We start from the raw sequence: 16,969 nt of genomic DNA on the forward strand, positions 1-16,969 counted from the left end.
TTACTGGACAACATTAATCCTGAAATTTATTCTAGTCCTAGCAGCCTTCACTGGAATGATAGGCTCTGAGTGACAGCACTTGTGTGCTAAACTCTCTATGGATTGACTTCCAGAATTCTACTCCAACCAAGTCCTCTTTGGTTGGTGGGGTAACATGCTAAAACTTAAGGAACAGAGAATGCATTGCTGGGGATAGAACTCAAAGTGAGGTGAGCATTTCTTTGTTTTTTTGGGTATAACTCTGTCCAAAATGCGTTTCAAATGAGTCCGCATTAATGCATCTAGCATAAGAGAAGTACGCAACACCCCTCTGCCAAAAAGACTCTACTTTCTCAATGAAAATTTGTAAACATTAAAAAAGGGTTACCTGGCTTGTGACAAATCCAGATCTCTTGTCATCAACATGCGCAAGCCTTCTTCATTAAAGAACAGATTGTTTCCTCCAGACAGGACCCCACATTTCCTGGATGGCTTTCCACCACTCACCAACAAAAATCTATCAGATTCCAGCTGACCTGAGTGCAAGGGACAGTTATTTAGGATTTACCCTGAGGCATTTCAGTTAAGTGAGAAATGACTAATAAATCATCAGTTGTAAAGTGTGTGTGTGTGTGTGTGGGGGGAATTGTACAAGCACTTTTCAACCATAACATCCTTCCCAGAAACCACCAGAAAAGCAACATTAAATAAAATGCACAACAATAGCTTATGTTTTTCAGCCTTCCAGGAATTGAACTCCAATACATGTATACTCAGACGTAAATCTGACTCAGTTGAATTGAACTTACTCCCAAGGAAGGAGGTACAGGAGTGAAACGTCTACATATAAATTCACAGAAAACAACAACAGATATTTGCAGTGGGAATGATGGAGGGGATTTTGCATGGATAATCTCCCAATCTATATTTCAGATTTGGATAGTGTCTTCCATTAGGAATGAACTGGGGGGTGCATTCAGTTATATGTAGCCTCTTGGCTTTCATTCTAAATGCCAGCAGATCACACCTGTTGTTTATGGTTGCTAATCATGAAAGTTAACTTTCAAGCAGATATGAGTTGGAATCAGTACCATAGTATGGGTTGTAGCTTATGGGTAGAGGAATTCTAAGTATGGGAAGCCAGTGGAAAGATGTTGCCCCCATTCCAAACTCTGTTCAGGAGCAGGCCTACTGCCAGAGGGAAAACAAGCCTTTAAAAATACAGTTAGACTAACAGTACCCTTTTTGCCAGCATAAATTCTCCTGAGTTGCCAGGCCATGTGACTGGGCTGAAAAGAGGTTTGAAATAGTCTCCCCTTGCCTCTTGCTGCCCTGGCCCCAGAATGCTTCCAGTTTTTGCTGGTTGAACCCTACATGAGCGTAGCCCTGGCTCAGCTGGGTTGACTGAGTTACACTGGCATAGCCCTAGCTGAGTCCCCTCTGCCTATTCTAAACTCACTTATCTTGGTGGTTCTTAGGTTTGGATTGCACTGTTAACTCTCACACAGAGCACACCCATTGAACTCAATGGGCAAAGCTAACTTAGAATCATAGAATTGTAGAGTTGGAAGGGACCCCAAGGGTCATCTAGTTGGGACCCCCTGCAATGCAGGGATCTCAATTAAATCTTACATGGCAGATGGCCACCCAACCTCTGCTTAAGAGCCCCCAAGGAAGGAGAGACCACCATCTCTGGTGAGAGTCTGTTCCACTGTTGGACAGCTCATTTAAGTGGATTTATTCCGAGCATGATGTTGTTGAATACAGTGGTGCCCCGCAAGATGAATGCCTCGCAAGACGAAAAACCCGCTAGACGAAAGGGTTTTCCGTTTTTCGATGCGCTTCGCAAGACGAATTTCCCTATGGGCTTGCTTCGCAAGACGAAAACGTCTTGCGAGTCTTGCGATTTTTTTCGCTTCCCCCCTTTTTCTAAGCCGCTAAGCCGCTAATAGCCTTTTAGCCACTAAGCCGCTAAGCCTTTAATAGCCGCAAAACCGCTAATAGCGCTAATCCGCTAATCCGCTAATAGGGTTGCTTCGCAAGACAAAAAAACCGCTAGATGAAGAGACTCGCGGAATGGATTATTTTCGTCTTGCGAGGCACCACTGTATAACACTAATATGTATATCTTATAGTGAAGAGAGTAAGCTCATGAATTAACAGTACAATATTTGGAGGAGCCCTGAGAAAGCTGATATAACACAAAAAAGGGAATGTGCTGAGAAGTGATGAGGTAGATAGATAAAAAGGGAGAAACATTGTGGCAGCAACTCTGCCACAATTAAGAGCTTGTTGAGTTTCGTTGAGTTTCAATAGGAGAGATTTGAATATGCATAGTTTTGTAAAAAGGAAACCACTTCAGAGCCAAAGTAATAATTCCAATTTCAAATGTCAGTGCAAAAGTGCCGCTCCGCCAAGGCACTCTGTGTAAGCTGTTTTTCTGCCACTGCCATGTAAACATAGCAAGGGGGCAGCTTTCTTCAGGGAATGTTGCGTATCCTGATGGTTGAGAACAATTTGAGAAAAACTTGACAGGGTAATTCTATTCTGTTTGGAAGTCTGTTTTGATGGGCAGCCATTGGGGCTGAATTAGTTTTGGTTCTAGCTGGTTCCAATGCTGAAAAGCGGCTTGCAGGAGCATTTACGTGGCCAGGATTTGTTGATGGTGAGGGGCCGCCCTTTATATTCTAAAAAGGCATGCAAATTAAGATACTCGGGCTTCCTTTTAAGAGTGTACGCTTTCACTTTGAGGATTCATTCCCAAGTTACTCTCCTAATGAATTAAAACATAATCAAACATATAACACAAGGCAGAACAGATGCCATTCCTTGCCAGCCAAGAGAAGCTGTTGGAATTTGTCTCCAAGTACATTTGAACTTCCCTTCATTTGCCTAACTCTCTGGAAAGGTGAGTTTCTCGGCTGATATCTTCCCTGACATCTTCTTACCAGCTGTTGGGAAGAAAGGAAGCCACCTATTTGCTTGCTTGGTGGAAAACAACAGCTGCCAGAGAACCTGAGCTGTTGCAGAATACGTGCGCAGGAGTGGCAGGATCTAACTAGAACGCAACCTAGAGTATCTCACTGAAGTAAATGGGACTAAAGTGTGCCAAGAAACTAAGAAGTAGTTGACTTTAACAAACCTTTAAATGGTTTGAGGGCACAAAATATTACAAAAAAGTCCAAACATAATAATGTCAAACAGAGAGGTACCTTCAAAATCATCCTTCAGAAAGTCGGGATTCTTGGTGCTTATTCTACAGGTTGGTCCGGAATAGCCAGGATCACAGATGCACTTTGTCCCATTGACACAGCTGCCATGACCATTACACATCTCCTCACACTGTGGCCCAATATACACATTGTCAATGGCCCAGGTCACAGGTTGAGACGCAGCAGGATAAAATCCCTGGTACCATCTGAACCTCACTAATCTGAAAGAAAGCAATGCCTTTTATATTAGCTGATCTTCTACTGCATTACGTTTATGTAAAGTCTGAAATACGCTCATGCTTTTATGGCACAGAGTATTGGTAGGCAAAGCAAAGCTTGTGGGATACATCCAACCTGCCATATCCATCCTACAGCCCACCTAACCATGTGTTGATACCTTGCTTGAAATTGCAATATAAAAACCACAAAATACACCATACAATTAAGAATAAAAACAAACCAATAATTCCCCCCTCTCGAGGAAGAGGAACGTTTTTGCCTGGTACCTAAAGGTGTATAATGAAGGCGCCAGCTGAACCTCCCTGGTGAGAGCATGCCACAGACAGGGAGCCACTGCAGAAAAGGCCCTGTTCTCGTGTTGGAACTAATGACACCAGCCAGGTACCCTCGCTGTATTGTTTTAGAAGTCTGCTAAAAACTTATTCATTTCAAAAAGGCTTCCAAGACATATAATTTAGGTTTTGGTAGTTGTTTTTAAAAGTTTTACTGATCTTACCAGTTTCATTGCTAACTACCATATTTTTCCATGTAAAATATTTTCCATGTAGGAAATAATGTCAAAAATTAGGGGCCGTCTTATAGATGGATATATCTCCCCCCACTTTCTTAAATCTGAGTCCCCCAAAATAGGGGGGTGTCTTATAGATGGGGGCGTCTTATAGATGGAAAAATATGGTATCTTATGTGTATTTCTTTTTTTGTGTGAAATTTAGCTGTGTTTTATTCATAGTTTTTTTATGTATACCACTCAGAGTTGCGTGACTAAATAGTTTATCAAACCTTCTGAATAAATAAGTACTGCAAAACAAAAAAAACCCTATTCTGCATCCATGCTGAAGTGCAGGCAAATAAGTTACGTGCCAGAGAATGGTCTTCATCTAGGTCTCTTCTCCAGAAGGATTATTCAAGGAGTATAGAAATGCTTTTTGATTTTGGGTTGGAACAGCAGATATGCACAGTTAAGGGCTTTCCAGACATTCAGATGTTAACAATAATCAAAGATGCATGCACATATTTAAAAATTAAATCTTTCATTTAATTATTCAACATCAGGGTTTTTTTTCCAGACTTTGTTCCAGTTCCTCATATATGATCATATGAGCTGCTGTGTTTCTTTACCAAATATGAGGTCACTCGCCCAGTGGGAACGCTTTCTCCTGTGGCAATCTCAAAGCTGGTTATCACGATATGTTTTAAAGACACAGGATGTTTCATATGAGTGTCTCCAGTTGCCAGAAATGATCCCTAATATCCTGAGTGATACATGCACCATGGGTCTGAGACAAGTCTATGGCTTTCATAAGATTTATCATTCACAGGTCTGGTTCTGCAATAGGCTGCTATTCAAACATGACATCTCAATGGCATTTCAGAGTTTCTTATATCTTTAAAATATAATGTAAGAAACAGATGTAATGTATAAACTGTGTGCCATCAGCATAGTAATGACACCTTGCTCCCAACTATTAATGACTCCTCCGAACAGCCTCATGTAGATGTTAAATAACACTGGGGGGCAGAGAAGTACCCTGTGCACAGGGTACCAAGGAGCTGGGAGCTGAGGAGCACTCATCCAGTGCTACTCTCTGTCCATGGTCCTGAATATAAAAACGGAACCATCATAATATGGTGTTTCCAATACATATCCCACTGAACTGGCCCAGGAGAAGACCATGGCCAATGGTATCAAAAGCTGCTGAGAGACTGAGCAGAAGTTAACAATGTCACATTCCCCTGTCCCTCTCACAATCAAAGGTCATCCATCAGGGTGATATTTTTCTTGCTTTGTAAACCACCTGGAAGCCACCTGGGTATACAAATATACAAATAACCAGCCGATCTTTGTGTGCTAAAGAGCAGTAGTGCTGAAAAACGGATATAAAGAGAAAAGCCAGGTGAGCAGTGTCAAGTACTTACCCGCAAAGGTGTAGCTTTCCAAAGTGGATGACTTCTCTTCTCCATCCCTGGGTCGTTCCGGCATAATAAGTGCTGCTTGGATGATGCTCTGTAGAGCATAGAGAACTGAGGTAGCTGCTGCTACTATAACATAAAGGAAGAAGCAGGTGCCAGGTTGCCCCCAAATCTCGGGAGAATTCAAGTTTCACTGGGTCAGCAGATGAGCTATCAGTGGTGCATCCAATATTAATCTGAAGTAGAATAAAACAAAACCTAGAAGATTGCATGGCCTACATTTATGGATGCTTTGCCACTAGCCAACTCTATAAAAAGGGTGAATCCCTGGGCCAGAGGTTCAGAAGGGACTGTGTCTCCTGGTGTTCCCACTTAAGCAGGGCTTATGGCACTACTGAGTTTTCTTTTCTCAAATGCCAACAGTGTCCTTCAGCTCTCTATATTGGACAAACAGGCCAAACCTTACGCCAAAGAATAAACGGACATAAATCTGACATCAAGAATCACAAAACAGAGAAACCAGTAGGAGAACACTTCAATTTCCCAGGACATTCTATACAAGATATCAAAGTAGCTGTTTTACTACAAAGGAATTTCAGAAATAGATTGGAAAGAGAAGCTGCTGAATTGCAACTCATTACCAAACTTAAAACCATGGAGAGACCTGGTCTGAACAAAGACATTGGATTCTTATCTCATTATACATGACTAAGCCATTTTTCACCTTCTCACCCCTTGCCTTTTCCTGTAAGACCTATTGCAGTCGTTAAGAGTCGTCAACAGGCTCATCTCAGCTATCTGCCAATCTCCCATTCCCACCACCCTTCTGAGTAATACCCCTCCCCACCTTCTCACTATATAGAAGGGTCTGGCAACTTCTGTTTCAGTGTATCTGAAGAAGTGTGCATGCACACGAAAGCTCATACCAAGAACTAACTTAGTTGGTCCTTAAGGTGCTACTGGAAGGATTTTTTTTATTTCTTCTTTTCTTGCTCCTCTTTGCCCTGTGCCATTCAGGTCTCTGGGCTGGCAGAAATATCAATACTGGCAGAGTGGGCAGAATTCTAGATCTCTGAAGCTGTCAACACCCACAGACCAGAGACATCAAACGCCATAACAGGGGATGAAGTTACAACATGAGCATTCCTTTCCCAGTTGTGCCTCTACACCTGTTTTTGGAAGATCAGAGTGTTTTATTCATATCTGAAGGAGATAGGGAGAGCAAGAGAGACAGAGCAACTATCTCCAACTAAGTTCTCCTTATAGTATTCATTGAAATTAATGGGCTTAAGTTAGACAAGGTCACTGATTTTAACAGTTCTATTCTGAGCAGGGCTAGTACTGGGTACAACTCAGATCAGTGATCCTGACCTCCCTTCCCAAAGAAATGTCTCTCTATAGGTTCCCGATGGAAGTCTTTACAAGAGTAAACTCATTAATTTCTCAAGAGTGTATAAAAATCTGCCCCACACATCACATTAGTACCACTTAGTTACCTTCAAATGTTAAAAATGATTAGAGAATTATTACACAGCAGAATTATAGTACCTAGCTAGTAGGAAGAATCAAGTTAACTGAAGAAATTAAGGGTGCAGGTTCATTGGCTGATGGGCATTAGGGTAAGGTGAAAGATTTCAGAAGCGCAGAGACATATGCATTGCCTTTGCACATTGTAGAAGGGCTCGGTTGACAAATTGTTCTGCCAGTGAAATTCCTTTCATGGGTCCCTCAAAATCCAGTGGATTGTTGGGCAGTATGAAGAAGAGCACATATACGCTAAATTCTGAACCACAGGATTCCACAGATACACTCACAAACATGCCAGAAATCTATGCAAGGACCAGACCTGAGATAAGTAATTGCCCTCCCGTTGACTCTAATGGGAGGCAGATGATGAATGGGAGGCAGTTAAATGAATTCCACTCTCCTGGTGCTATACTTTTTCTATTCCTCTCCTGAGGAAGGGATGGCTTTGATGCAATGGAACTGTACATTTCCCAGCCACAGCTTTAGCAAAGAAAAAAAAATAGTCCCAATGCCAGAGAAACATGAGAATAAAATCCTGTACCACATTATGGAACCTTGCCTTTTGAGAGGTCCTCTTTCAGGGAACAGCTATAACAGTGCACAAACAGTTGTTTACATAAACTTCTAAAATACACCACTTATAGCTTTACAAAAGTAACCTTGATACTACTGAGAGGCATTGGTTCTGGGGGGTCTGTGTGTAAGGGCAAAATCATGCAAAGCCAGGAACCCTGAGACCAGCCCTTCTCCCATGAGGCGGGCTGCTTACCGGGCTCTGGGAAGAATGTGCAATGGCTCTGGAGGGTATTCCCAGGGCCCTTCATTGACCTTCCCAGAGCCTGGTAAGCAAGGAAAACCCACTGGGTGTGTGGGCGGGGTTGGGGAGATAAATAAATAAATGGGGAATGGGAAAAGGCTAAGGTTGCAATCGTGTATGTAAAGTAAGAAGAAGTTATGAGCCCATTGTGTTGGGAAAATGGTACACTTTGTTCCCACCTCCCCCCAGAGCTCTTTGAGGCAAGAGGGAGATACAAATGTGTCTGATAAATAGATAGATGAATAAATAATGTACTGAACTAAATAGAAAATGAAACTATTTACGGTTGAAAATGTTAAATACTGAATATTAATCAGCATAATGCACATTAGTTTTCCATAACTAGGTCAGACACCTACTGATCTGGAATCCAAGAGACATGGTACAGCAGATCAAGTTCTTTGAATCCAGGAGTGTGGAATGGCAACTTTTACTGCATTATGCATAATGACTTCATGTTTATCAGCCTGTTCCAAGACCTCAGCTGAAGACATTTAATTTTTATAAAAGCAAAATGCCTTCGCCAGATGCCAAGATTTGTGTGCAGGTCTTATGGGGTAAGCGCACTGAAGAGTCATTCATGTCTGAATGTGACCTCAAAGGCATTTGTTGAACAAGCTTTTAATCTATATTTTAAAACAGAAAACAGTTTGCATTCTATATATTATTAATTCGTTGTCATGACAAATTGAAATGTGCATGAATACACAGCCAAAGCAAATTTTCTAGGAATACACAAGGCGTACGTTCAGCTGCTTCTTAAGCTGCACAACAATGTGCTGTGACTATTGATGTTCTGCATGTGCTAGCTGTATACAAATAAATGTGTGTAACCAGAGCTGTTTTTCACTATGAATGCTTCCCTTATTCTCTTATAATGGCAATGGTGTCTACCTGAGAGGTGCCAGAATTGAGTTCTGCCAAGTTCTGGCTGAAAAAAAGCCCTGTGGGAAACGCACTTTGGTTGCCATTTTTAATTTAGACTATCCAAAAATATACTAAGTCCTTCTCAGAGTACACCCAATGAAATCAATGGGCTCAAGTTAGTAACAATTGACTTCACTTAGCTTAGAAGTCCATTGATTTCAATGAGTCTGCTCTGAGTATAATTTAGATGGTACATAGTACTTGACGACAGAAATATACATTATGACAAGCATGAAAATGGTGCTTCTCCCACCCATTTATAAAGTATACAAATATGCAATATGACAGAAATATATGGCATATTTCTTTGCCCCACAATATCAAACAATGTGGAATGGGAAATACAAAATTAGGTGGTAAAACTAGACACATACAGACACACTTGTTCCCTTTATGGAAATTGTCTTTTTTGTGTTTTTACAGGCTTGGATCCAGAGAAGCACCTCACACACCTGAAAAGTACCTCCACCCCCCCAGCCTAGCTTTCTGTACAGTTCTGTGTTTCATATGAATCCATTCAAGAGGCTTTTCAGGGAGTTTGGGAAAGGGCTGCCAGGGACAGTCACCCTATGCCGACCCATTCCACCGGTGCCTCTCCAGATCCAAACTATGTTTTGTACGTGTGTCTATATGCAAGGGCGGACCTACATTTCTGGGGTCCTGAAGCTTGAACTATTATGGGCCCCCCTTTGCAACCAGCAACAAGGTCTGGGTAACCACTGCTATCGTCTTCAATGGGGTTGTTACATGACAGATCACCAAACCTTTGCAACATCTCTGCTACTGACTCTCAAACTTTGGGATTGTTGAAATATAAACCAATTTTTTAAAAAAATAATCAATTTGAGTTGTGCAACTCAAATTGGGTCTAATGGACTCAAAAATTTTAAGCCGTGTGGACTAAATTCACTTCTGGGATCCCTCCAGCATTAGCAGCCCTGAAGCTTAAACTTCATTAGTTTCATAGATCTTCCCCTATCTGTATATAAAAAAGGGGGAAATGTACAATGAGATGACATAGCGTGTTCTCCTTCATGGAGAGCACGTGTTGCAGTGGGGGCTGCCAGGACACTCCAAAGTTGGGGGCGGGCTAATTGATTGTTGGCCACTGATGTGATTGGGGCTTCCCTTGTTGTTGGGAAGAAGTTAATGTTGCCATTTGTTGATTGACAGCCAGAAATGCTAAAACTCCTTGCATGAGGCTAGGGCTTCCTCTTTTCGCCCATGCAGCGGATTGCCCGTCTCCCCTTCCCTAGAATTAGGGTTGTTCGCTTTGACCTTGCTATGTCTGTCATGGGGTCGTCTGCTCTTGGGGCAGGGGCCTGGTAGGAATTTTGTCCATCTGGCTGATTGGCTAGGGCCATTTGGTTTTTGCCTACTGCGTAGCAAATCGTCACAATTTGTAAGGTTGCAGTTAGGCATTGGTTTATGGTTTGGTTGGTTGAGGGGCATGGATTGGCTGTGCCTGCCCCTCTAATGCTGCTGCTGCAAGGGATTCCATTAAAGGAATCGGGGGCTAACTATTGCTTGTCCACTCTGACAAGGGGGCTTGGGCCATAGCAATGAGCTCCTGGTTGCATTTGGGGAGGGCTGAGGGCAGGTTCCCTGCTCCGTCGCTACTCCCAAGTGTATTCCCCTTTTCTGACTTTCGCATCGTGCGGAATGTCAGTCTGTCCCCCATGGTGGGGACAGATAGTCGCAACCAATGCCTAAGCAACCACTCACATTTTTGTATTTTAATAAAGTTGTGGCCAAAATTATGCCAAAAACCTTAAACAAAAAATTCTGTGTGGTGTGTGAATTATTGGGGTAGACCTGGGGAGCTTGACACGCAACACAGCACCAGTGGGTTTTCTAATACATTGGACAGAACAAACTCAATATGGAAAGCCTTTTTTTTTCATCTACATTCTCCCGTCATTCACAACTTTCCCCTAAGGATACTGTAATGAATTATAATAACTACAATATAAAATGAGGAATAACGGGTCAAAATATTACAAAGTTTAGGTGAGTGCATACTACGAATATAATTCTTTCCTTATTTCCATATGGGATTGGACTAATTCTAGAGATTCACATAGATTACATTAATAGGATTCCCTCCACTACCCTTTAATAACATATAAGAGAAGCAGGGAAATGTCAAAGCAAGACTAGCAATGACTAACGCTCAATAAGCAGGAGAAGAACGTAATGATAAGTACCTCAAATTGGATTATGGTGTTCTCATTCACGTTCAAATCCCTTGTAGTAATTGAATGTTCCCCAACTTCATTTGAAACAAATACCATCGCGGAATCTTCCTCCCTATTAAGAGAAACCAAAGTGATTATTTCATAGCTAAATTATTAACATACATTTTATATGTTTATTTAACTTATGAGAGGATAGCGCATTCCGCTTTTCTAGCATAAATAGCACCACTATTAGTAAGTGAAACTTTCTTTTGGAATAGTCTTGGATATATTTTATGATACGTACGGTGCTCCTTTTGAAGAATATGGACAATAAAGCCCGATGTTGCCACCGGGATAGAAAAACCAATTGTCTTCCTTTGGACCAAAGTCAAAGGTATCCAGCAGGATTACAGGATTCTTAATGTTGTTTCCATCAATAATTAAATCATCTAGAATCCAGATTTCTTCTTTCTTACCTGGGAAAATAAACACCTATGTTGCTACTGATTTAATTGTTCTAGAACAGGAGAAAATAATTACACATGATAAGTTACCTCTAGGGTTGGAGGAATCTGTCAAATTCTGTTTCTCTCAGTTTCTTATATTTCCTTTCTTAAATGCAGTTCTCCACATTTCCACACCAGGTTGCAAATTATTTTTAAATGACCTCATAAAAATTCAGCAGCATTTTAGTGCAAATTTATCCCAATATACACTTGTTTGTATGCAGTTTTGCCTACAAAGGAATTTCCCCTTAAATAATGCATTTTCAATTATTTTTTTTACCAATATATGCATATTATGGACACTTCTTTTCACCAATATGCATTTTTGTACACATTAGTTGGTTGGAGAACTGCGTCACAAAATTCAAAGAAGTGTAAATGTCAAAGTATATCTGTGTTTTGGTTTTCATGTTATTTTGAAAAGGTTTGTGTTTAAATGTGAACTGAATTGATTTTGTTCCCCCATCCCAAGTCATCACTATGGTTAACCTGTTTTTTTCCAAAAATGTATTACGATGTTACCACGCGCCATAGTCTTCCTAGTAACAAACGTGGTACGTATGGGTAATTGTAGCCTGGCCTGAGGAGAAATCTTTAACTTATCTCTCTCTGTTGGGTACATCAAATTCATAACTAGTAACACCTCTTTGCTAGCCACAGTCTCTGATGACGTTTCCTAAGCAACTCCTTCACTGAGGACTGTGATTGGTTCCTGATGACCCTGGATCCCTATAATCAGCTTTGGGTTAGCCATAGGAGACCCGTGTTTCCTGAGAAAAGGTGTAACTAAAAGGAGGCTCCTTGTTGCCTCCTGCCACTCATATTTGCCCACTTCCTGGATTGTCTTTCATATGTACAAGATAGGAATGTTTTGCTCATTTATTTATTCATTACATGCATTTTTACTCCACCCTTAAAACAGTTCCCAGGGAAACCTTCAAAATACAGAGGTTGAAATTTAATTTTATAACATGCTGCAGGATTCCAGGTAATATATAAATAAATATAACAGAGCAGAAGCCTTGTATAATCACACCATTTGAAATTAAGTAAAAATATACACAATTATATACGATTTTGTATTATTTCTCATTACCATTGTTATAAGGCTGCCAGAGCCTGAACCGTGTAGCATTGGTTCGTGCTGCATATGGAAATGGGATGTTAATGAAGAGAACGTCCGTTGTTTGAGTAAAATAAAACTCATCTATCAGGTGCCAAGTGATGCCCCCATTGATGGAATACTGAAGCAGGACAGAATGAGACCTTTCTGGGGTACCTAGAACAAGAGGGAGGAAATCATAACGACAATGTAAAAGTCGCTGTGAGAATGAGCTGTTGGGCAGCATACTACGGTTACGGAACAATGAATGAGGTTTCAAATTAAAACACAGTACAAGTAGATTTACAAAGTAGATTTGCCAATTTGCAAAACAAACAAAGAAACAAACAACCCACAGTAAAACAATATGAGCTACTAATCCAAGGCTCTTTAAGGGAGGGTCAAAGATCAAGAGAGGAAGGAGAAGGGCAACATGCTGTACTGGCCAAAAATGCTACTCCCAATCTCTTAGAACAGGCATACCAGACTCGGCCCTCCAGATGTTTTGAGACTACAGTTCCCATCATCCCTGACCACTGGTCCTGTTAGCTAGGAATGATGGGAGTTGTAGTCCCAAAACATCTGGAGGGTTGAGTTTGCCTATGCCTGTCTTAGAATGACATTTTTTCACTGTCACTTATGGCTGCAGGTTTCTTGGCCGGGGGGCGGGGGGTCCTAGAATATGGAGTTGTAGTCATTACTTGGTCAACCATCCTGTAGCAAAATATGCTGACCTGTGTTATTTTGATCATCAGTGCCTCTTTGGTTCTGCCCTCCAGAATGACAATAGTCTACGGATTACCCACAGTTTTTCAAGTTAGTACGGATTATATTATTTACAGTAATAAATCATTACCTTACCTTTGGCTAAGAATTTGAATGAAAACTGGATGTACATTGTATTAGTACAATCTAAATCTCTTGAAACAAGCATTCTCAGCCCTTCCTGTAACAAATAATAGATAGGAAGAAGTTTTTTTTTTTTCCTTTTTCAGCAGGGCAGATCAAGGATTTCTATAATTTAATCTTGCTAAACAGTTTCAAGAAGGCATTGCAAAAACAATCAAAACATTTTGAACAAGAATAACTTCTAACCCCTTTAAAGATGAGAGTTGTTCCAGATTTGATGGTGTCGCCATTCAGGTTCCCTCTCTCAGCTCCATAGACTTCAGGCCAAAGGTCAGGATGCAAGTTGCCATTGAAGTCATCTTTCAGAACAGAAGGGAGGGGGGCAGCCGGGACACAGTAAGGGCCTCCAAAACCTCTGTCACACCTGAAAACAAATTGTGGGGGGTGGTTGGGAACAATATCCACTGACTAATGAGACATAATCTTTACATCACCAAGAAGCAAAAGGGCATGAAACATGTGTCTCCTTACACACAGCGGCCAGCATCGCAGATCCCGTGGCCTGAGCACATCCAAGGACATCCAGTGGCCAGGATGACATTGTCAATAGCCCACATATCCCCACCAGGAACGTAATTATGTTGAATCCATCTGAAGCGTGTTCTGGGAGATCTGGGAATCACAAACAAAAATAATAATTCAGAGCAGTCCCGCTGCTATTGGAGAAAGAGGAAATTGGGGGGGGGATCTGTCAATTTCAGTTTTCCAAGTTTCTCATTTTCCAATCTTAAATGTAGTTCTCCACAACTTGCAGCAATTAGCCATAAAAAGCTCCTTGTGAAAATTTATCAGCATCTTAGTTCTAATTTCTTTTATGTGGCCCTCCAAACCTGCAGAGAGGGAGAATGAATCCACAAATGACGGTATGCAGGGGGGAGACGTCCCACTGACTTTTGCGCCACTTACTTTTTCCTGTGGTCCCACCTGCTGCCACAATTATGTGCCCCTGCGCACTCCCTCCCCACCAGGGGAAGTTGTCCCTCAAGTCTGAAAGAGTTGCCTATGCCAGGACCACACTTATTTCTATCAAATCATACGCATATCTTTTTACACCCTTAAAAAATAAAAGCACCCTTAAAAAATAAAATCCAAACCAATAGTTAACTATCCCAAATTGTGCTTATATGAGGTGCCCCAAATTCTGGCAACCTATCATTTTAACTTTTAAAGTAAGAGGAACACCACAGTTATGTTTATCGTCTCATCTAGTTCTCCCTTTTTAGTCATGGGATAATGACTTGCTTAGCTCTGACGAAGATGTGAGATGTGACCATTTGATTTGGCCAAAGCATAGTTACTTTAACCTTGAAGCATGGAGAAAAATGTCCTTTGCTCTAGGGTGGCCCTCTTTGTAAACAGTCCTGTGCATTAAAATAGAGTTTGTGGTTAAAAGCATCCTTAGGAATCAGTCATTCACAGTTTCTGTTACGGTTACGTGAAAAAATTGAGCTAAATTCTACACTTTCTTTCACAACAAAACAGTAAAGGTGGGGAAAGAAGCCTGAATAAGATAGCAATTCTTACATCGTTGCAGGTGGAAGGTAGATGGTCACTCGCTTCCAGTTCTGAAACCTTTCAGAAGTGTAAATTGAGCTCTCAGTGTAATGCTGACATCCTATCCTGGGAGGAACGCACTCTTCGGTCACCAAATGCCAGTCTCTCCCATTGTTTATGGAATACTGGAAGTAAATACTATGGGAATTGCTGAATGGCTTGCTACAGCCCATGTTCAGCTCAAACTGCATGAAGGTGGAATCAGACACATGGAAATCCCAAGTCTCAGCATAACGAGATTTTCCTAAGAAGAGTGCAAGGAAGAAAACCATTTTACTTAAAATTCATTTTTTTAAAAAAGAAGCTGTAGTGTGTTTGCATTTTACTAAATGTGAGCCTTACCTGTATTTTCACTGAATATGAGAGCTGTATCCATAGAGAGGCAATCAATATCTACTTGACCCCCTTGGACCCTGTACCAGTTAGCTTGTAAATCGACAGAGCCATCAAATTTATCTTGAAAACCAGTCTGAGAGCTGTCATTCATTCCTACAAGGACATCATCCAAAGCCCACTGCGCTGAATGCTTCCCTACAAACAAATAGAAATATTTGGTCATTATTTCCCCACACTTTATGTCGGGGGGGACGGGGGACTACTAATTTATGAGGTGGTTGGACCAGATCATTCTTGGAGGTCCTTCCAACTCTACGATTCTATGATATACCACATTTTTCGCTCTATAGGACGCACTGGACGATAAGACACACCTAGTTGGGGGGGGGGGGAGGAAACAAGAAGAAGAAAATTCTGAACCCCAGAAGCCAGAACAGCAAGAGCAACAGATCTGGCTTCTGGGATAGCCTCTTGCTGTTCTGGCTTTGGGGACAGCCTGTGAAGGCACCCCGCTGCCCTGCGGTGGCTTTGCGCAGCTAACCCCAAGCTAGAACAGCGAGATGGAGCACTGCGCTGCGCTCCGTCTCCCTGTTCTGACTTTGGGCTTAGCCGTGCAGCCTGCATTCGCTCCATAAGACGCACACACATTTCCCCTTACTTTTTAGAAGGGAAAAAGTGCGTCCTATAGAGTGAAAAATACGGTAGGTCTAGTGAAAAATCTTTATCCCAACTAAGAACTTGGTCTGTCTGAGTTGAGATGGCCAAGAAGGCAAAACAGGAGTGGAAAGCTTGGTGACAGTAGGAAAAGATATTTCATAATCAAATGTGGGAATCCAGGGCACATGTGGAGATTCATGGTACAATTAATTCACTGTACAATTAAACATACTTGAATTAGTAAACAATGAACAAAATCAATGGACCTTACACATATGTACCCTAATATTTGAACACACCAAGGGTTTGTTCTGCCAGTGTTTATAGAATAGACATGTTAATGTTCATTAAACAAAATTGTATCTTCCCTAGCCATTACTAGGTCTTAAAACTTACATACTAAATTGGAATGGTAAAGGTTCATAATAGTGTTAAACACATACCATGTTGAGGTTGCCACCATCGGAAAGCGGTGGCTGGTGTTTTGGCCTCACGAGGCAATTCTATGGATACAATCTGCGGTTCTAAGAAAGACATGAAGTCCAGTTCTCGCAGCAGATACCAGCTTATTCCATTGTCATTTGAATATTGAACTACAAGCCCTGTACATTAAGATGGAACACAGTAATTTAGTCAAAACCCTGCAGAAAACCTAGGATCACAGGCCAGTCTTCACCAGTGGACACGGAAGACAAAATTTAAGCAACTCTTCCATAAGTTCAAGGTAAGCTTGATTTTTAAAAATTCTCTCTTTTAAAATGAAAACATATGAGCTTGTACAGACTATTTGCTTTCTGATAAATAAGCACACTTAAAAGCTTATCATCTATTGCAACATAAACAAAGATTTGGCTCCTATTAACCTGTTTCACAGAACTTGGAACTTTCCTGAACTCCTCTTGTCCCACTAAAAAATCAATTAAATTAAACTACATATTATAAAACGTGTTTTGTTGAATTTGAATGGTGAATTTCAAAGAGCGGCTGTGTTTTGGTTCGCATATTGTTTTGGACAGTGCAAATTAGCTAGGTTCACTTTTCTTTGTGAACTGAACTAAATTTATCCCGTATCCCTGTTTTCACATCAACAAAGCAGCAAGATTTATTCCCTC

At 41.2% G+C, this 16,969-nt stretch overlaps 1 protein-coding gene across 3 annotated transcripts in view; it reads right to left on the reverse strand.

Annotated features, from left to right (window-relative positions):
• The window catches only part of RELN (reelin), a 296,722-nt gene that overhangs the window by 49,392 nt on the left and 230,361 nt on the right, over positions 1-16,969 (reverse strand). For all 3 annotated transcript variants that reach the window (XM_082239382.1, XM_082239381.1, XM_082239383.1), the window contains 12 exons: positions 16,301-16,459; positions 15,207-15,395; positions 14,835-15,108; positions 13,782-13,922; positions 13,497-13,674; positions 13,263-13,347; positions 12,396-12,578; positions 11,098-11,269; positions 10,821-10,923; positions 5,349-5,578; positions 3,192-3,412; positions 368-515 (listed from right to left, as the gene is read on the reverse strand). In XM_082239382.1, coding sequence (XP_082095508.1) covers positions 368-515; positions 3,192-3,412; positions 5,349-5,578; positions 10,821-10,923; positions 11,098-11,269; positions 12,396-12,578; positions 13,263-13,347; positions 13,497-13,674; positions 13,782-13,922; positions 14,835-15,108; positions 15,207-15,395; positions 16,301-16,459 — 2,083 coding nt within the window. The remainder of the gene's footprint in view (positions 1-367; positions 516-3,191; positions 3,413-5,348; positions 5,579-10,820; positions 10,924-11,097; positions 11,270-12,395; positions 12,579-13,262; positions 13,348-13,496; positions 13,675-13,781; positions 13,923-14,834; positions 15,109-15,206; positions 15,396-16,300; positions 16,460-16,969) is intronic.

Source organism: Podarcis vaucheri (genome assembly GCF_965113315.1).
Source record: "Podarcis vaucheri genome assembly, chromosome: 10".
Taxonomy (NCBI): Eukaryota; Metazoa; Chordata; class Lepidosauria; order Squamata; family Lacertidae; genus Podarcis; species Podarcis vaucheri.